At 39.2% G+C, this 19,592-nt stretch overlaps 1 protein-coding gene and 29 non-coding genes across 30 annotated transcripts in view; all 30 read right to left on the bottom strand.

Annotated features, from left to right (window-relative positions):
* itpr3 (inositol 1,4,5-trisphosphate receptor, type 3) overlaps positions 1–19,592 on the bottom strand; it is a gene marked incomplete in the record, with an annotated part of 118,258 nt that overhangs the window by 44,985 nt on the left and 53,681 nt on the right. The window contains 3 exon segments of the mRNA XM_062427517.1: positions 6–220; positions 2,716–2,860; positions 2,958–3,102. Coding sequence (XP_062283501.1) covers positions 6–220; positions 2,716–2,860; positions 2,958–3,102 — 505 coding nt within the window.
* trnak-uuu (transfer RNA lysine (anticodon UUU)) lies at positions 3,605–3,677 on the bottom strand. Its single transcript has one exon. It is a non-coding gene; the product is annotated as a tRNA-Lys (tRNA).
* trnak-uuu (transfer RNA lysine (anticodon UUU)) lies at positions 4,703–4,775 on the bottom strand. The gene has a single exon. It is a non-coding gene; the product is annotated as a tRNA-Lys (tRNA).
* On the bottom strand, positions 5,275–5,347 carry trnak-uuu (transfer RNA lysine (anticodon UUU)). Its single transcript has one exon. It is a non-coding gene; the product is annotated as a tRNA-Lys (tRNA).
* Positions 5,644–5,716, bottom strand: trnak-uuu (transfer RNA lysine (anticodon UUU)). The gene has a single exon. It is a non-coding gene; the product is annotated as a tRNA-Lys (tRNA).
* trnak-uuu (transfer RNA lysine (anticodon UUU)) lies at positions 6,251–6,323 on the bottom strand. Its single transcript has one exon. It is a non-coding gene; the product is annotated as a tRNA-Lys (tRNA).
* trnak-uuu (transfer RNA lysine (anticodon UUU)) lies at positions 6,811–6,883 on the bottom strand. Its single transcript has one exon. It is a non-coding gene; the product is annotated as a tRNA-Lys (tRNA).
* Positions 7,567–7,639, bottom strand: trnak-uuu (transfer RNA lysine (anticodon UUU)). The gene has a single exon. It is a non-coding gene; the product is annotated as a tRNA-Lys (tRNA).
* Positions 8,746–8,818, bottom strand: trnak-uuu (transfer RNA lysine (anticodon UUU)). Its single transcript has one exon. It is a non-coding gene; the product is annotated as a tRNA-Lys (tRNA).
* Positions 9,306–9,378, bottom strand: trnak-uuu (transfer RNA lysine (anticodon UUU)). Its single transcript has one exon. It is a non-coding gene; the product is annotated as a tRNA-Lys (tRNA).
* On the bottom strand, positions 9,679–9,751 carry trnak-uuu (transfer RNA lysine (anticodon UUU)). Its single transcript has one exon. It is a non-coding gene; the product is annotated as a tRNA-Lys (tRNA).
* On the bottom strand, positions 10,052–10,124 carry trnak-uuu (transfer RNA lysine (anticodon UUU)). The gene has a single exon. It is a non-coding gene; the product is annotated as a tRNA-Lys (tRNA).
* On the bottom strand, positions 10,421–10,493 carry trnak-uuu (transfer RNA lysine (anticodon UUU)). Its single transcript has one exon. It is a non-coding gene; the product is annotated as a tRNA-Lys (tRNA).
* trnak-uuu (transfer RNA lysine (anticodon UUU)) lies at positions 10,981–11,053 on the bottom strand. The gene has a single exon. It is a non-coding gene; the product is annotated as a tRNA-Lys (tRNA).
* On the bottom strand, positions 11,354–11,426 carry trnak-uuu (transfer RNA lysine (anticodon UUU)). Its single transcript has one exon. It is a non-coding gene; the product is annotated as a tRNA-Lys (tRNA).
* On the bottom strand, positions 11,728–11,800 carry trnak-uuu (transfer RNA lysine (anticodon UUU)). Its single transcript has one exon. It is a non-coding gene; the product is annotated as a tRNA-Lys (tRNA).
* On the bottom strand, positions 12,310–12,382 carry trnak-uuu (transfer RNA lysine (anticodon UUU)). Its single transcript has one exon. It is a non-coding gene; the product is annotated as a tRNA-Lys (tRNA).
* On the bottom strand, positions 12,870–12,942 carry trnak-uuu (transfer RNA lysine (anticodon UUU)). The gene has a single exon. It is a non-coding gene; the product is annotated as a tRNA-Lys (tRNA).
* trnak-uuu (transfer RNA lysine (anticodon UUU)) lies at positions 13,243–13,315 on the bottom strand. The gene has a single exon. It is a non-coding gene; the product is annotated as a tRNA-Lys (tRNA).
* trnak-uuu (transfer RNA lysine (anticodon UUU)) lies at positions 13,612–13,684 on the bottom strand. Its single transcript has one exon. It is a non-coding gene; the product is annotated as a tRNA-Lys (tRNA).
* trnak-uuu (transfer RNA lysine (anticodon UUU)) lies at positions 13,985–14,057 on the bottom strand. The gene has a single exon. It is a non-coding gene; the product is annotated as a tRNA-Lys (tRNA).
* On the bottom strand, positions 14,358–14,430 carry trnak-uuu (transfer RNA lysine (anticodon UUU)). Its single transcript has one exon. It is a non-coding gene; the product is annotated as a tRNA-Lys (tRNA).
* Positions 14,918–14,990, bottom strand: trnak-uuu (transfer RNA lysine (anticodon UUU)). The gene has a single exon. It is a non-coding gene; the product is annotated as a tRNA-Lys (tRNA).
* On the bottom strand, positions 15,523–15,595 carry trnak-uuu (transfer RNA lysine (anticodon UUU)). The gene has a single exon. It is a non-coding gene; the product is annotated as a tRNA-Lys (tRNA).
* On the bottom strand, positions 16,083–16,155 carry trnak-uuu (transfer RNA lysine (anticodon UUU)). The gene has a single exon. It is a non-coding gene; the product is annotated as a tRNA-Lys (tRNA).
* Positions 16,456–16,528, bottom strand: trnak-uuu (transfer RNA lysine (anticodon UUU)). The gene has a single exon. It is a non-coding gene; the product is annotated as a tRNA-Lys (tRNA).
* Positions 17,262–17,334, bottom strand: trnak-uuu (transfer RNA lysine (anticodon UUU)). Its single transcript has one exon. It is a non-coding gene; the product is annotated as a tRNA-Lys (tRNA).
* trnak-uuu (transfer RNA lysine (anticodon UUU)) lies at positions 18,251–18,323 on the bottom strand. Its single transcript has one exon. It is a non-coding gene; the product is annotated as a tRNA-Lys (tRNA).
* Positions 18,811–18,883, bottom strand: trnak-uuu (transfer RNA lysine (anticodon UUU)). Its single transcript has one exon. It is a non-coding gene; the product is annotated as a tRNA-Lys (tRNA).
* trnak-uuu (transfer RNA lysine (anticodon UUU)) lies at positions 19,180–19,252 on the bottom strand. The gene has a single exon. It is a non-coding gene; the product is annotated as a tRNA-Lys (tRNA).

Genomic DNA, 19,592 nt, shown 5'->3' with positions numbered 1-19,592 from the left:
GTTACCTGTAATATCTCCAGTATCTTCAGCTTGGTGTCCATCACTGTCAGGTCCATCTTTTCTATACTGTCCTTACTGCCTCTCTGTCCTTCAAGCACAAGCCCCGCCCCCAGTCCCGCCCCTCGGGCTCCCCCGCCGCCAAATATGGACTGCTTCCTGTTGAGCACCATGGTGGACATGATCTGCCCCATCCCGTGTATGGAGCGCTTCACGTTCTTCCCTTCAGACAGACAGACGAGGAGGAAACAACAGCAGATTGATGTCCTGTGTTATTTAGTGATTACTTCAAAAGAAAAGTCATGTGACTGTTTTGAAACATGGTCAGACATCATGTGACCTCAGTCAATTCAGAGAGGGCGGGGGGGATTTTTTACAAACTCATCATCATTAAAAAAAAATCATCAAATTATATTTTACTTGTAGTGTGATGCTCAAGGAACAAACTCTTCAAAATAAAGGAACCCACTGCACTGGGTGACATATTATTTTATTTTGAAGAGTTTGTGATGTGTCTTTAATAGTTTTTGGACAACAACAGAAGACTGAGGCCATGTACACACGTAGCCGGGTGTTTATAAAACAATTCATATTTTCATGCGTTTTTGCCTTTCATCCACACAGAGTTTAAGGTTCCCAAACGTCACAGTATGTGAAAATGCGTTGACGTCAGGTGTGCAACCTTTGTTGGTTGATCATTGGTGGTTGTTGTTGGTTTTGTCGTATATGTGAAAATGTAGTTTTCTTGGTGGTTCTTCGTGTTTTTTGAGCTGAACTATGCAAGCGCCAACTGTAGTTGTTGCCATAGCAACGGTAAACTAATGTGTGGTCCAACGGGAGAGCGCAGGATCAACCGTCATTATGGATGCTGCTAGAGTAGTGCTCTTGTTTACGTTCGGGCAAACGCTTTTTGCTTGTTTGTATTTAGAAACACAGCTGCTCCATTATGTAGAGGAGCAAAGGAGAAGGAGTGCACTGCCACCTTCAGGTTGGGCATGGTCATGATAGCGCCTCTGCGGATTCATGTAGACCAAAACATTTCTGAAAACGATCTAGTGTGGACAATGTTATTATTGAAAACGGAGGGGGGGAAATATCCGTTTTATAAATACCCGGCTACGTGTGTACATGGCCTAAGACATATCAGACTTTGATACACAGACAATGCTTGATAGTAAATCAGTTCATTTTTGGTTTGGATCCAAATGAGAAAGAAAAAATAGTCAAAAGCATTTTACTACACATTATCTAATGATATAACTACTCTGGATGGCATTACTTTGGCCTCCAGTACTACTGTAAGGAACCTAGGAGTTATATTTGACCAGGATCTGTCCTTTAATTCCCACATAAAACAAATTTCAAGGTCTGCCTATTTTCATCTGCGTAACATTTCAAAAATCAGACATATTCTGTGTCAAAATGATGCTGAAAAACTAATCCATGCATTTGTTACTTCTAGGCTGGATTATTGTAATTCATTATTATCAGGCTGCCCTAACAAGTCTCTAAAGACTCTCCAACTGGTCCAGAATGCAGCTGCACGCGTTCTGACAAAAACTAGAAAGAGAGATCACATTACTCCTATTTTAGCTTCACTGCATTGGCTTCCCATAAAATCAAGAATAGAATTTAAAATCCTTCTCCTCACTTTTAAAGCTCTTACTGGTCAGGCTCCATCATACCTTAAAGAGCTCATAGTACCTTATGTACCTACCAGAACACTGCGCTCCCAGAACGCAGGCCTACTTGTGGTACCTAGTATCTCTAAAAGTAGAATGGGAGGCAGAGCCTTCAGTTATCAGGCTCCTCTCCTGTGGAACCATCTCCCAGATTCGGTCCGGAGGGCAGACACCCTCTCTACTTTTAAGAGTAGGCTTAAAACTTTCCTTTTTGATAGAGCTTATAGTTAGCCAGCTCCTAGTTTATGCTGCTATAGGCTTAGACTGCCGGGGGACTCCTACCTCCATGATGCACTGAGCTCCTCTCTCCTCCCTCTCTCTCTCTATCCATCCATCTATATCCAATAACATTCATGTACTATTAATGCATTCAGTAACCTACACTTCTTCCCCGGAGTTGTCTGTGCTTTCTCATCTCACAGGCAATCTGGGCCTGTAGACGTCCGGATGACAGATTCCAGTCCCGGACCTTCTAGCTTCAATGTTTATTTTCTATGTGCTTCTCTCTCTCTCCTATTCTTGCTCTCTCTCCCCTCTACCCCAACCGGTCGAGGCAGATGGCCGCCCACTTTGAGCCTGGTTCTGCCTGAGGTTTCTTCCTGTTAAAAGGGAGTTTTTTCTTGCCATTGTCGCTAAATGCTTGCTCATGTGGGAATGTTGGGTCTCTTTATAAATTAAAACTTGAAGAGTACGGTTTAGAACCTGCTCTATGTGTAAAGTGCCTTGAGATAACTTTGTTGTGATTTGGCGCTATACAAATAAAGATTGATTGAGATTGATTGATTGACTAGAAATGCTGAGAAGGGTCAGTTATTAAAATATGTGTATCATGTCTGTTCAGATTTGAGTTATGCCTCTACAGTTCACACATTACGTTTCCCCCCTTTTAGCTTCCTTTGAAAAGCTCTGCGTTAGGAAGTCCTCTATGTCACGTTGTACTGATGTGTTGCTACCTGTGGAATTGCTTCCAATAAAGAAAGTTATCAAAAAAAAAAAAGCTCTGCGTCAGGTCAACAGGAAGTAGAACAGACGGTACCTGATCCGTCATCATGGAATAAGAGCGCAGCGTGTGCCGGGTTCGGTCTGCAGTCGATGATGCCGAGCAGCGTTCTGGTGAGTCTGAGCAGCTCAAAGAAACTGTAGAAACCAAAGTAGATCAAATGTCGGGCCAAACTCACCACCTGGACAGGAAACAGAGGAAGTGGTCACAGATTAAATAAAAGACTGATTGATGGAGAGAGTTGTGAAAGAAGGAGAGGAGAGAAGCAGATATCGGACCTCGTATGTGAGTTTGTTCTTCTCCTCGTTGTGGAACGGCAGCTCGTCGTGCAGAACGTTGTTGAGATATTCTTCCATGAACACCATGGTGTTGGAGAAACGGTTCTTCTTGTTGTCTCTGCTGTCGTCCATGTTGGAGTCGTAACTGAGGGTCACAAACATCACAATTAAAGATAAAAATGATCTGAAAAACATTTATTAAAGGCCTGAGGCTTCTTCCTGTGGTTAAAAGACACACTCTACATTAAACCTCACTGTGTTTCTGCACACCAGATGTTCTTCAAACATATGAAAATCAGGACTGGAGAGATATCAACCGTCTGAACAGGGACTTGAACCCTGGACCCTCAGATTAAAAGTCTGATGCTCTACCGACTGAGCTATCCAGGCACTATAAAGACTTTTTCCTCATTGTGAGACCTAGAGCCAACTGTCAATCAACAACCACACAGCAGACAAACACAACTACTATAAGTCTTCAAATGTTATTTAACAAAGCAATAATGTCCAGACACAGATCAGAATGACTTGTTCAAATCAAGAGAAGTCTTGACATGGAGCAGATGGTAGCCATCAGTGTCACTTTAAACTCTTTCTTCAAAGTCAAGAGTAATTGCTCTCTTGAGTTTATAATGTGAACACACCTTTGCCTGAACAGGGACTTGAACCCTGGACCCTCAGATTAAAAGTCTGATGCTCTACCGACTGAGCTATCCAGGCTCTGTGAGAAGCCTTCTGTGGAGGAAAAACTCAAGATTCCAAATAATATATTAATACACCAGTTCATAATTTCATTTAGCAGACGCTTAAGTGACGAACATCTCAGAGTTGATACAATAAAAGCAAGATTGGCAAATTACTAGCTTGACAGTATATTTCTGTTGGTAACTTGTTTACGAAAAGTTTGTAATATTCTCTTCAGACACGTCATGGTAACTAAACTCTGTTCACCTCATACAAGAACATTTGTGTTTTCTTAACCCAAAAGTCTGACTGTGGTAAAGTTTGTTCATACAAGTGTTCCAAGTTGAATAGAGCAAAGTTTACTTTTGGGTTTTGCTTTAATTTATCTATATTGCACTTAATAAGCAACTAACACCTTGAGAGTTAAGTTGATATGTATCTTACAGTGTAATACCACCGATGGCCACTAGACGTCCCAACTGACAGGCTCAACTTTACTGAGTTTGACTTCAACAACTCATTCTGGACTCAATCTATAAATTCAGACCCTCTAGTAAGTGACGGGCTTGTCTGGTTTCCTTTGTATACTTCGCCTGAACAGGGACTTGAACCCTGGAAAAAACTCAAGATCCCAAATCATATTATAATACACTAGTTAATAATTTCATTTAGCAGATATTTCTCTATATCAGTGGTCTCCAACCCTGCTCCTGGAGAGCTACTGCCCTGCATGTTTTAGGTATCTCCTCACTCTAACTCGTTATCAAGCAGCTGAGGCTCGTCAAAGGGCTTGATAACGAGTTGATTATTAGAATCAGGTGTGTTAGAGTGAGGAGCAGGGTTGGAGACCACTGCCCTATATTAAGATTATGCAGCAACTACCACCTTGAGGCTGAGGTCGATATGTATCTTCAAATGTAATACCACCGATGGGTACAAGATGTCCTAAGTGAAAGCCTTAACTTTACTGAGTCAATCTTTTTCTTCAACAACCATCCTAGGATTAATCTATAAATTCAGACCCTCTAGTAAGTGACGGGCTTGTCTGGTTTAATATACTTCGCCTGAACAGGGACTTGAACCCTGGACCCTCAGATTAAAAGTCTGACGCTCTACCGACTGAGCTATCCAGGCTCTGTGAGAAGCCTTCTGTGGAGGAAAAACTCAAGATCCCAAATCATATATTAATACACTAGTTAATATTTTCATTTAGCAGATACTTTTATCCAAAGTGACGAACATCTGAGAGTTGATACAACAAAAGCAAGTTTCTCGTCTAGTTTGACAGTAAGACACGTCATGATAGCTACAACTAAACTCTGTTCACCTCATGCAAGAACATTTTTCTTTTCTTTTCCCAAAACTCTGACAATGGCAAAGTTTGTTCGGTCAAGTGTTCCAAGTTGAATCTAGCGAAGTTTACTGTTGGGTTTTACTTAAATTCCTCTATATTGCACCTCATCAGTAATTACCGCCTGGAGACTTAAGTCGATATGTATCTTGAAGTGTAATACCACTGATGGCCACTAGATGTCCCAAATTTACTAGGTTTGTCTTCAACATCTCATTCTGGTCTCAATCTTTAAATTCAGACCCTCTAATAGGTGTGGGGTTTGTCAGGTTTAATATACTTCGCCTGAACAGGGACTTGAACCCTGGACCCTCAGATTAAAAGTCTGATGCTCTACCGACTGAGCTATCCAGGCTCTGTGAGAAGCCTTCTGTGGAGGAAAAACTCAAGATGCCAAATCATATAATAATACACTAGTTAATAATTTCATTTAGCAGATATTTCTCTATATTAAGATTATGCAGCAACTACCACCTTGAGGCTGAAGTTGATATTTATCTTCAAGTGTAATACCACCGATGGGTACAAGATGTCCTAAGTGAAAGCCTTAACTTTACTGAGTCAATCTTTTTCTTCAACAACTCATCCTAGGATTAATCTATAAATTCAGACCCTCTAGTAAGTGACGGGCTTGTCTGGTTTAATATACTACGCCTGAACAGGGACTTGAACCCTGGACCCTCAGATTAAAAGTCTGATGCTCTACCGACTGAGCTATCCAGGCTCTGTGAGAAGCCTTCTGTGGAGGAAAAACTCAAGATCCCAAATCATATATTAATACACCAGTTCATAATTTCATTTAGCAGACGATAAAGTGATGAACATCTGAGAGTTTATACAATAAAAGCAAGATTAGCAAGATACTACCTTGACAGTATATTTCTTTTGGTAGCTTAAATTTCCTTCAGACACATCATAGCAGCTACAACTGAACTCTGTTCACCTCATGCAAGAACATTTTTGTTTTCTTTCCCCAAAAGTCTGACTGTGGTAAAGTTTGTTCATACAAATGTCCAAGGAAAAATTTACTTTTGGGTTTTGCCTTAATTTCTCTATATTAAGATTATGCAGCAACTACCACCTTGAGGCTGAAGTTGATATTTATCTTCAAATGTAATACCAGCGATGGGTACAAGATGTCCTAAGTGAAAGCCTTAACTTTACTGAGTCAATCTTTTTCTTCAACAACTCATCCTAGGATTAATCTATAAATTCAGACCCTCTAGTAAGTGATGGGCTTGTCTGGTTTAATATACTTCGCCTGAACAGGGACTTGAACCCTGGACCCTCAGATTAAAAGTCTGATGCTCTACCGACTGAGCTATCCAGGCTCTGTGAGAAGCCTTCTGTGGAGGAAAAACTCAAGATCCCAAATCATATAATAATACACCAGTTCATAATTTCATTTAGCAGATGCTTTTATCCAAAGTGACGAACATCTGATAGTTGATACAACAAAAGCAAGATTCTCGTCTAGTTTGACAGTAAGACACGTCATGGTAGCTACAACTAAACTCTGTTCACCTCATGCAAGAACATTTTTCTTTTCTTTTCCCAAAACTCTGACAATGGTAAAGTTTGTTCGGTCAAGTGTTCCAAGTTGAATCTAGCGAAGTTTACTGTTGGGTTTTACTTAAATTCCTCTATATTGCACCTCATCAGTAATTACCGCCTGGAGACTTAAGTCGATATGTAATACCACTGATGGCCACTAGATGTCCCAACTTTACTAGGTTTGTCTTCAACATCTCATTCTGGTCTCAATCTTTAAATTCAGACCCTCTAATAGGTGTGGGGCTTGTCTGGTTTAATATACTTCGCCTGAACAGGGACTTGAACCCTGGACCCTCAGATTAAAAGTCTGATGCTCTACCGACTGAGCTATCCAGGCTCTGTGAGAATCCTTCTGTGGAGGAAAAACTCAAGATCCCAAATAATATCTTAATACACTAGTTAATAATTTCATTTAGCAGATATTTCTCTATATTAAGATTATGCAGCAACTACCACCTTGAGGCTGAAGTTGATATTTATCTTCAAGTGTAATACCACCGATGGGTACAAGATGTCCTAAGTGAAAGCCTTAACTTTACTGAGTCAATCTTTTTCTTCAACAACTCATCCTAGGATTAATCTATAAATTCAGACCCTCTAGTAAGTGACGGGTTTGTCTGGTTTCCTTAATATACTTCGCCTGAAAAGGGACTTGAACCCTGGACCCTCAGATTAAAAGTCAGATGCTCTACCGACTGAGCTATCCAGGCTCTGTGAGAAGAAAAAGTCAAGATCCCAAATCATATAATCATAGTCAAGATCCCAAATCATATAATAATACACTAGTTCATAATTTCATTTAGCAGATATTTCTCTATATTAAGATTATGCAGCAGCTACCACCTTGCGGCTGAAGTTGATATGTATCTTCAAGTGTAATACCACTGATGGGTACAAGATGTCCTAAGTGAAAGCCTTAACTTTACTGAGTCAATCTTTTTCTTCAACAACTCATCCTTGGATTAATCTATAAATTCAGACCCTCTAGTAAGTGACGGGCTTGTCTGGTTTAATATACTTCGCCTGAACAGGGACTTGAACCCTGGACCCTCAGATTAAAAGTCTGATGCTCTACCGACTGAGCTATCCAGGCTCTGTGAGAAGCCTTCTGTGGAGGAAAAACTCAAGATCCCAAATCATATAATAATACACCAGTTCATAATTTCATTTAGCAGATGCTTTTATCCAAAGTGACGAACATCTGAGAGTTGATACAACAAAAGCAAGATTCTCGTCTAGTTTGACAGTAAGACACGTCATGGTAGCTACAACTAAACTCTGTTCACCTCATGCAAGAACATTTTTCTTTTCTTTTCCCAAAACTCTGACAATGGTAAAGTTTGTTCGGTCAAGTGTTCCAAGTTGAATCTAGCGAAGTTTACTGTTGGGTTTTACTTAAATTCCTCTATATTGCACCTCATCAGTAATTACCGCCTGGAGACTTAAGTCGATATGTATCTTGAAGTGTAATACCACTGATGGCCACTAGATATCCCAACTTTACTAGGTGTGTCTTCAACATCTCATTCTAGTCTCAATCTTTAAATTCAGACCCTCTAATAAGTGTGGGGCTTGTCTGGTTTAATATACTTCACCTGAACAGGGACTTGAACCCTGGACCCTCAGATTAAAAGTCTGATGCTCTACCGACTGAGCTATCCAGGCTCTGTGAGAAGCCTTCTGTGGAGGAAAAACTCAAGATCCAAAATAATATCTTAATACACTAGTTAATAATTTCATTTAGCAGACGATAAAGTGATGAACATCTGAGAGTTTATACAATAAAAGCAAGATTAGCAAGATACTACCTTGACAGTATATTTCTTTTGGTAGCTTAAATCTCCTTCAGACACATCATGGCAGCTACAACTGAACTCTGTTCACCTCATGCAAGAACATTTTTGTTTTCTTTCCCCAAAAGTCTGACTGTGGTAAAGTTTGTTCATACAAATGTCCAAGGAAAAATTTACTTTTGGGTTTTGCTTTAATTTCTCTATATTAAGATTATGCAGCAACTACCACCTTGAGGCTGAAGTTGATATGTATCTTCAAGTGTAATACCACCGATGGGTACAAGATGTCCTAAGTGAAAGCCTTAACTTTACTCAGTCAATCTTTTTCTTCAACAACTCATCCTAGGATTAATCTATAAATTCAGACCCTCTAGTAAGTGACGGGCTTGTCTGGTTTAATATACTTCGCCTGAACAGGGACTTGAACCCTGGACCCTCAGATTAAAAGTCTGATGCTCTACCGACTGAGCTATCCAGGCTCTGTGAGAAGCCTTCTGTGGAGGAAAAACTCAAGATCCCAAATCATATATTAATACACTAGTTAATATTTTCATTTAGCAGATACTTTTATCCAAAGTGACGAACATCTGAGAGTTGATACAACAAAAGCAAGTTTCTCGTCTAGTTTGACAGTAAGACACGTCATGATAGCTACAACTAAACTCTGTTCACCTCATGCAAGAACATTTTTCTTTTCTTTTCCCAAAACTCTGACAATGGCAAAGTTTGTTCGGTCAAGTGTTCCAAGTTGAATCTAGCGAAGTTTACTGTTGGGTTTTACTTAAATTCCTCTATATTGCACCTCATCAGTAATTACCGCCTGGAGACTTAAGTCGATATGTAATACCACTGATGGCCACTAGATGTCCCAAATTTACTAGGTTTGTCTTCAACATCTCATTCTGGTCTCAATCTTTAAATTCAGACCCTCTAATAGGTGTGGGGCTTGACTGGTTTAATATACTTCGCCTGAACAGGGACTTGAACCCTGGACCCTCAGATTAAAAGTCTGATGCTCTACCGACTGAGCTATCCAGGCTCTGTGAGAAGCCTTCTGTGGAGGAAAAACTCAAGATCCCAAATAATATCTTAATACACTAGTTAATAATTTCATTTAGCAGATATTTCTCTATATTAAGATTATGCAGCAACTACCACCTTGAGGCTGAAGTTGATATTTATCTTCAAGTGTAATACCACCGATGGGTACAAGATGTCCTAAGTGAAAGCCTTAACTTTAATGAGTCAATCTTTTTCTTCAACAACTCATCCTAGGATTAATCTATAAATTCAGACCCTCTAGTAAGTGACGGGCTTGTCTGGTTTCCTTAATATACTTCGCCTGAACAGGGACTTGAACCCTGGACCCTCAGATTAAAAGTCTGATGCTCTACCGACTGAGCTATCCAGGCTCTGTGAGAAGCCTTCTGTGGAGGAAAAACTCAAGATCCCAAATAATATCTTAATACACTAGTTAATAATTTCATTTAGCAGATATTTCTCTATATTAAGATTATGCAGCAACTACCACCCTGAGGCTGAAGTTGATATTTATCTTCAAGTGTAATACCACCGATGGGTACAAGATGTCCTAAGTGAAAGCCTTAACTTTAATGAGTCAATCTTTTTCTTCAACAACTCATCCTAGGATTAATCTATAAATTCAGACCCTCTAGTAAGTGACGGGCTTGTCTGGTTTCCTTAATATACTTCGCCTGAACAGGGACTTGAACCCTGGACCCTCAGATTAAAAGTCTGATGCTCTACCGACTGAGCTATCCAGGCTCTGTGAGAAGCCTTCTGTGGAGGAAAAACTCAAGATCCCAAATAATATCTTAATACACTAGTTAATAATTTCATTTAGCAGATATTTCTCTATATTAAGATTATGCAGCAACTACCACCTTGAGGCTGAAGTTGATATGTATCTTCAAGTGTAATACCACCGATGGGTACAAGATGTCCTAAGTGAAAGCCTTAACTTTACTGAGTCAATCTTTTTCTTCAACAACTCATCCTAGGATTAATCTATAAATTCAGACCCTCTAGTAAGTGACGGGCTTGTCTGGTTTAATATACTACGCCTGAACAGGGACTTGAACCCTGGACCCTCAGATTAAAAGTCTGATGCTCTACCGACTGAGCTATCCAGGCTCTGTGAGAAGCCTTCTGTGGAGGAAAAACTCAAGATCCCAAATCATATAATAATACACCAGTTCATAATTTCATTTAACAGATGCTTTTATCCAAAGTGACGAACATCTGAGAGTTGATACAACAAAAGCAAGATTCTCGTCTAGTTTGACAGTAAGACACGTCATGGTAGCTACAACTAAACTCTGTTCACCTCATGCAAGAACATTTTTCTTTTCTTTTCCCAAAACTCTGACAATGGTAAAGTTTGTTCGGTCAAGTGTTCCAAGTTGAATCTAGCGAAGTTTACTGTTGGGTTTTACTTAAATTCCTCTATATTGCACCTCATCAGTAATTACCGCCTGGAGACTTAAGTCGATATGTAATACCACTGATGGCCACTAGATGTCCCAACTTTACTAGGTTTGTCTTCAACATCTCATTCTGGTCTCAATCTTTAAATTCAGACCCTCTAATAGGTGTGGGGCTTGTCTGGTTTAATATACTTCGCCTGAACAGGGACTTGAACCCTGGACCCTCAGATTAAAAGTCTGATGCTCTACCGACTGAGCTATCCAGGCTCTGTGAGAAGCCTTCTGTGGAGGAAAAACTCAAGATCCCAAATAATATCTTAATACACTAGTTAATAATTTCATTTAGCAGATATTTCTCTATATTAAGATTATGCAGCAACTACCACCTTGAGGCTAAAGTTGATATTTATCTTCAAGTGTAATACCACCGATGGGTACAAGATGTCCTAAGTGAAAGCCTTAACTTTAATGAGTCAATCTTTTTCTTCAACAACTCATCCTAGGATTAATCTATAAATTCAGACCCTCTAGTAAGTGACGGGCTTGTCTGGTTTCCTTAATATACTTCGCCTGAACAGGGACTTGAACCCTGGACCCTCAGATTAAAAGTCTGATGCTCTACCGACTGAGCTATCCAGGCTCTGTGAGAAGCCTTCTGTGGAGGAAAAACTCAAGATCCCAAATAATATCTTAATACACTAGTTAATAATTTCATTTAGCAGATATTTCTCTATATTAAGATTATGCAGCAACTACCACCTTGAGGCTGAAGTTGATATTTATCTTCAAGTGTAATACCACCGATGGGTACAAGATGTCCTAAGTGAAAGCCTTAACTTTACTGAGTCAATCTTTTTCTTCAACAACTCATCCTAGGATTAATCTATAAATTCAGACCCTCTAGTAAGTGACGGGCTTGTCTGGTTTCCTTAAATATACTTCGCCTGAACAGGGACTTGAACCCTGGACCCTCAGATTAAAAGTCTGATGCTCTACCGACTGAGCTATCCAGGCTCTGTGAGAAGCCTGCTGTGGAGGAAAAACTCAAGATCCCAAATCATATAATAATACACTAGTTAATAATTTCATTTAGCAGATATTACTCTATATTAACATTATGCAGCAACTACCACCTTGAGGCTGAAGTTGATATGTATCTTCAAGTGTAATACCACCGATGGGTACAAGATGTCCTAAGTGAAAGCCTTAACTTTACTGAGTCAATCTTTTTCTTCAACAACTCATCCTAGGATTAATCTATAAATTCAGACCCTCTAGTAAGTGACGGGCTTGTCTGGTTTAATATACTTCGCCTGAACAGGCGAAGTTGATATTTATTTATATTTATATTTATTTAAGTTGATATTTATCTTCAAGTGTAATACCACCGATGGGTACAAGATGTCCTAAGTGAAAGCCTTAACTTTAATGAGTCAATCTTTTTCTTCAACAACTCATCCTAGGATTAATCTATAAATTCAGACCCTCTAGTAAGTGACGGGCTTGTCTGGTTTAATATACTACGCCTGAACAGGGACTTGAACCCTGGACCCTCAGATTAAAAGTCTGATGCTCTACCGACTGAGCTATCCAGGCTCTGTGAGAAGCCTTCTGTGGAGGAAAAACTCAAGATCCCAAATCATATAATAATACACCAGTTCATAATTTCATTTAACAGATGCTTTTATCCAAAGTGACGAACATCTGAGAGTTGATACAACAAAAGCAAGATTCTCGTCTAGTTTGACAGTAAGACACGTCATGGTAGCTACAACTAAACTCTGTTCACCTCATGCAAGAACATTTTTCTTTTCTTTTCCCAAAACTCTGACAATGGTAAAGTTTGTTCGGTCAAGTGTTCCAAGTTGAATCTAGCGAAGTTTACTGTTGGGTTTTACTTAAATTCCTCTATATTGCACCTCATCAGTAATTACTGCCTGGAGAATTAAGTCGATATGTAATACCACTGATGGCCACTAGATGTCCCAACTTTACTAGGTTTGTCTTCAACATCTCATTCTGGTCTCAATCTTTAAATTCAGACCCTCTAATAGGTGTGGGGCTTGTCTGGTTTAATATACTTCGCCTGAACAGGGACTTGAACCCTGGACCCTCAGATTAAAAGTCTGATGCTCTACCGACTGAGCTATCCAGGCTCTGTGAGAAGCCTTCTGTGGAGGAAAAACTCAAGATCCCAAATAATATCTTAATACACTAGTTAATAATTTCATTTAGCAGATATTTCTCTATATTAAGATTATGCAGCAACTACCACCTTGCGGCTGAAGTTGATATGTATCTTCAAGTGTAATACCACCGATGGGTACAAGATGTCCTAAGTGAAAGCCTTAACTTTACTGAGTCAATCTTTTTCTTCAACAACTCATCCTAGGATTAATCTATAAATTCAGACCCTCTAGTAAGTGACGGGCTTGTCTGGTTTCCTTAATATACTTCGCCTGAACAGGGACTTGAACCCTGGACCCTCAGATTAAAAGTCTGATGCTCTACCGACTGAGCTATCCAGGCTCTGTGAGAAGCCTTCTGTGGAGGAAAAACTCAAGATCCCAAATCATATAATAATACACTAGTTAATAATTTCATTTAGCAGATATTTCTCTATATTAAGATTATGCAGCAACTACCACCTTGAGGCTGAAGTTGATATGTATCTTCAAGTGTAATACCACCGATGGGTACAAGATGTCCTAAGTGAAAGCCTTAACTTTACTGAGTCAATCTTTTTCTTCAACAACTCATCCTAGGATTAATCTATAAATTCAGACCCTCTAGTAAGTGACGGGCTTGTCTGGTTTAATATACTACGCCTGAACAGGGACTTGAACCCTGGACCCTCAGATTAAAAGTCTGATGCTCTACCGACTGAGCTATCCAGGCTCTGTGAGAAGCCTTCTGTGGAGGAAAAACTCAAGATCCCAAATAATATCTTAATACACTAGTTAATAATTTCATTTAGCAGATATTTCTCTATATTAAGATTATGCAGCAACTACCACCTTGCGGCTGAAGTTGATATTTATCTTCAAGTGTAATACCACCGATGGGTACAAGATGTCCTAAGTGAAAGCCTTAACTTTACTGAGTCAATCTTTTTCTTCAACAACTCATCCTAGGATTAATCTATGAATTCAAACCCTCTAGTAAGTGACGGGTTTGTCTGGTTTCCTTAATATACTTCGCCTGAACAGGGACTTGAACCCTGGACCCTCAGATTAAAAGTCTGATGCTCTACCGACTGAGCTATCCAGGCTCTGTGAGAAGCCTTCTGTGGAGGAAAAACTCAAGATCCCAAATAATATCTTAATACACTAGTTAATAATTTCATTTAGCAGATATTTCTCTATATTAAGATTATGCAGCAACTACCACCTTGAGGCTGAAGTTGATATTTATCCTCAAGTGTAATACCACCGATGGGTACAAGATGTCCTAAGTGAAAGCCTTAACTTTACTGAGTCAATCTTTTTCTTCAACAACTCATCCTAGGATTAATCTATGAATTCAAACCCTCTAGTAAGTGACGGGTTTGTCTGGTTTCCTTAATATACTTCGCCTGAACAGGGACTTGAACCCTGGACCCTCAGATTAAAAGTCTGATGCTCTACCGACTGAGCTATCCAGGCTCTGTGAGAAGCCTTCTGTGGAGGAAAAACTCAAGATCCCAAATCATATAATAATACACCAGTTCATAATTTCATTTAACAGATGCTTTTATCCAAAGTGACGAACATCTGAGAGTTGATACAACAAAAGCAAGATTCTCGTCTAGTTTGACAGTAAGACACGTCATGGTAGCTACAACTAAACTCTGTTCACCTCATGCAAGAACATTTTTCTTTTCTTTTCCCAAAACTCTGACAATGGTAAAGTTTGTTCGGTCAAGTGTTCCAAGTTGAATCTAGCGAAGTTTACTGTTGGGTTTTACTTAAATTCCTCTATATTGCACCTCATCAGTAATTACTGCCTGGAGACTTAAGTCGATATGTAATACCACTGATGGCCACTAGATGTCCCAACTTTACTAGGTTTGTCTTCAACATCTCATTCTGGTCTCAATCTTTAAATTCAGACCCTCTAATAGGTGTGGGGCTTGTCTGGTTTAATATACTTCGCCTGAACAGGGACTTGAACCCTGGACCCTCAGATTAAAAGTCTGATGCTCTACCGACTGAGCTATCCAGGCTCTGTGAGAAGCCTTCTGTGGAGGAAAAACTCAAGATCCCAAATAATATCTTAATACACTAGTTAATAATTAGCAGACGATAAAGTGATGAACATCTGAGAGTTTATACAATAAGAGCAAGATTAGCAAGATACTACCTTGACAGTATATTTCTTTTGGTAGCTTAAATTTCCTTCAGACACATCATAGCAGCTACAACTGAACTCTGTTCACCTCATGCAAGAACATTTTTGTTTTCTTTCCCCAAAAGTCTGACTGTGGTAAAGTTTGTTCATACAAATGTCCAAGGAAAAATTTACTTTTGGGTTTTGCTTTAATTTCTCTATATTAAGATTATGCAGCAACTACCACCTTGAGGCTGAAGTTGATATTTATCTTCAAGTGTAATACCACCGATGGGTACAAGATGTCCTAAGTGAAAGCCTTAACTTTACTGAGTCAATCTTTTTCTTCAACAACTCATCCTAGGATTAATCTATAAATTCAGACCCTCTAGTAAGTGACGGGTTTGTCTGGTTTCCTTAATATACTTCGCCTGAACAGGGACTTGAACCCTGGACCCTCAGATTAAAAGTCTGATGCTCTACCGACTGAGCTATCCAGGCTCTGTGAGAAGCCTTCTGTGGAGGAAAAACTCAAGATCCCAAATCATATAATAATACACCAGTTCATAATTTCATTTAACAGATGCTTTTATCCAAAGTGACGAACATCTGAGAGTTGATACAACAAAAGCAAGATTCTCGTCTAGTTTGACAGTAAGACACGTCATGGTAGCTACAACTAAACTCTGTTCACCTCATGCAAGAACATTTTTCTTTTCTTTTCCCAAAACTCTGACAATGGTAAAGTTTGTTCGGTCAAGTGTTCCAAGTTGAATCTAGCGAAGTTTACTGTTGGGTTTTACTTAAATTCCTCTATATTGCACCTCATCAGTAATTACTGCCTGGAGACTTAAGTCGATATGTAATACCACTGATGGCCACTAGATGTCCCAACTTTACTAGGTTTGTCTTCAACATCTCATTCTGGTCTCAATCTTTAAATTCAGACCCTCTAATAGGTGTGGGGCTTGTCTGGTTTAATATACTTCGCCTGAACAGGGACTTGAACCCTGGACCCTCAGATTAAAAGTCTGATGCTCTACCGACTGAGCTATCCAGGCTCTGTGAGAAGCCTTCTGTGGAGGAAAAACTCAAGATCCCAAATAATATCTTAATACACTAGTTAATAATTTCATTTAGCAGATATTTCTCTATATTAAGATTATGCAGCAACTACCACCTTGCGGTTGAAGTTGATATGTATCTTCAAGTGTAATACCACCGATGGGTACAAGATGTCCTAAGTGAAAGCCTTAACTTTACTGAGTCAATCTTTTTCTTCAACAACTCATCCTAGGATTAATCTATAAATTCAGATCCTCTAGTAAGTGACGGGCTTGTCTGGTTTCCTTAATATACTTCGCCTGAACAGGGACTTGAACCCTGGACCCTCAGATTAAAAGTCTGATGCTCTACCGACTGAGCTATCCAGGCTCTGTGAGAAGCCTTCTGTGGAGGAAAAACTCAAGATCCCAAATCATATAATAATACACTAGTTAATAATTTCATTTAGCAGATATTTCTCTATATTAAGATTATGCAGCAACTACCACCTTGAGGCTGAAGTTGATATGTATCTTCAAGTGTAATACCACCGATGGGTACAAGATGTCCTAAGTGAAAGCCTTAACTTTACTGAGTCAATCTTTTTCTTCAACAACTCATCCTAGGATTAATCTATAAATTCAGACCCTCTAGTAAGTGACGGGCTTGTCTGGTTTAATATACTACGCCTGAACAGGGACTTGAACCCTGGACCCTCAGATTAAAAGTCTGATGTTCTACCGACTGAGCTATCCAGGCTCTGTGAGAAGCCTTCTGTGGAGGAAAAACTCAAGATCCCAAATCATATAATAATACACCAGTTCATAATTTCATTTAACAGATGCTTTTATCCAAAGTGACGAACATCTGAGAGTTGATACAACAAAAGCAAGATTCTCGTCTAGTTTGACAGTAAGACACGTCATGGTAGCTACAACTGAACTCTGTTCACCTCATGCAAGAACATTTTTCTTTTCTTTTCCCAAAACTCTGACAATGGTAAAGTTTGTTCGGTCAAGTGTTCCAAGTTGAATCTAGCGAAGTTTACTGTTGGGTTTTACTTAAATTCCTCTATATTGCACCTCATCAGTAATTACTGCCTGGAGACTGGTTTAATATACTTCGCCTGAACAGGGACTTGAACCCTGGACCCTCAGATTAAAAGTCTGATGCTCTACCGACTGAGCTATCCAGGCTCTGTGAGAAGCCTTCTGTGGAGGAAAAACTCAAGATCCCAAATCATATATTAATACACCAGTTCATAATTTCATTTAGCAGACGATAAAGTGATGAACATCTGAGAGTTTATACAATAAGAGCAAGATTAGCAAGATACTACCTTGACAGTATATTTCTTTTGGTAGCTTAAATTTCCTTCAGACACATCATAGCAGCTACAACTGAACTCTGTTCACCTCATGCAAGAACATTTTTGTTTTCTTTCCCCAAAAGTCTGACTGTGGTAAAGTTTGTTCATACAAATGTCCAAGGAAAAATTTACTTTTGGGTTTTGCTTTAATTTCTCTATATTAAGATTATGCAGCAACTACCACCTTGAGGCTGAAGTTGATATTTATCTTCAAGTGTAATACCACCGATGGGTACAAGATGTCCTAAGTGAAAGCCTTAACTTTACTGAGTCAATCTTTTTCTTCAACAACTCATCCTAGGATTAATCTATAAATTCAGACCCTCTAGTAAGTGACGGGTTTGTCTGGTTTCCTTAATATACTTCGCCTGAACAGGGACTTGAACCCTGGACCCTCAGATTAAAAGTCAGATGCTCTACCGACTGAGCTATCCAGGCTCTGTGAGAAGAAAAAGTCAAGATCCCAAATCATATAATCATAGTCAAGATCCCAAATCATATAATAATACACTAGTTAATAATTTCATTTAGCAGATATTTCTCTATATTAAGATTATGCAGCAACTACCACCTTGCGGCTGAAGTTGATATGTATCTTCAAATGTAATACCACCGATGGGTACAAGATGTCCTAAGTGAAAGCCTTAACTTTACTGAGTCAATCAACAACTCATCCTAGGATTAATCTATAAATTCAGACCCTCTAGTAAGTGACGGGTTTGTCTGGTTTCCTTAATATACTTCGCCTGAACAGGGACTTGAACCCTGGACCCTCAGATTAAAAGTCTGATGCTCTACCGACTGAGCTATCCAGGCTCTGTGAGAAGCCTTCTGTGGAGGAAAAAATCAAGATCCCAAATCATATAATAATACACCAGTTCATAATTTCATTTAACAGATGCTTTTATCCAAAGTGACGAACATCTGAGAGTTGATACAACAAAAGCAAGATTCTCGTCTAGTTTGACAGTAAGACACGTCATGGTAGCTACAACTAAACTCTGTTCACCTCATGCAAGAACATTTTTCTTTTCTTTTCCCAAAACTCTGACAATGGTAAAGTTTGTTCGGTCAAGTGTTCCAAGTTGAATCTAGCGAAGTTTACTGTTGGGTTTTACTTAAATTCCTCTATATTGCACCTCATCAGTAATTACTGCCTGGAGACTTAAGTCGATATGTAATACCACTGATGGCCACTACATGTCCCAACTTTACTAGGTTTGTCTTCAACATCTCATTCTGGTCTCAATCTTTAAATTCAGACCCTCTAATAGGTGTGGGGCTTGTCTGGTTTAATATACTTCGCCTGAACAGGGACTTGAACCCTGGACCCTCAGATTAAAAGTCTGATGCTCTACCGACTGAGCTATCCAGGCTCTGTGAGAAGCCTTCTGTGGAGGAAAACCTTAAGATCCCAAATCATATAATAATACACTAGTTAATAATTTCATTTAGCAGATATTTCTCTATATTAAGATTATGCAGCAACTACCACCTTGAGGTTGAAGTTGATATGTATCTTCAAGTGTAATACCACTGATGGGTACAAGATGTCCTAAGTGAAAGCCTTAACTTTACTGAGTCAATCTTTTTCTTCAACAACTCATCCTAGGATTAATCTATAAATTCAGACCCTCTAGTAAGTGACGGGCTTGTCTGGTTTAATATACTTCGCCTGAACAGGGACTTGAACCCTGGACCCTCAGATTAAAAGTCTGATGCTCTACCGACTGAGCTATCCAGGCTCTGTGAGAAGCCTTCTGTGGAGGAAAAACTCAAGATCCCAAATCATATATTAATACACCAGTTCATAATTTCATTTAGCAGACGATAAAGTGATGAACATCTGAGAGTTTATACAATAAGAGCAAGATTAGCAAGATACTACCTTGACAGTATATTTCTTTTGGTAGCTTAAATTTCCTTCAGACACATCATAGCAGCTACAACTGAACTCTGTTCACCTCATGCAAGAACATTTTTGTTTTCTTTCCCCAAAAGTCTGACTGTGGTAAAGTTTGTTCATACAAATGTCCAAGGAAAAATTTACTTTTGGGTTTTGCTTTAATTTCTCTATATTAAGAT

Source organism: Scomber scombrus, chromosome 10 (assembly GCF_963691925.1).
Source record: "Scomber scombrus chromosome 10, fScoSco1.1, whole genome shotgun sequence".
NCBI lineage: Eukaryota > Metazoa > Chordata > Actinopteri > Scombriformes > Scombridae > Scomber > Scomber scombrus.
This window is presented reverse-complemented; position numbering and strand designations above follow the sequence as displayed.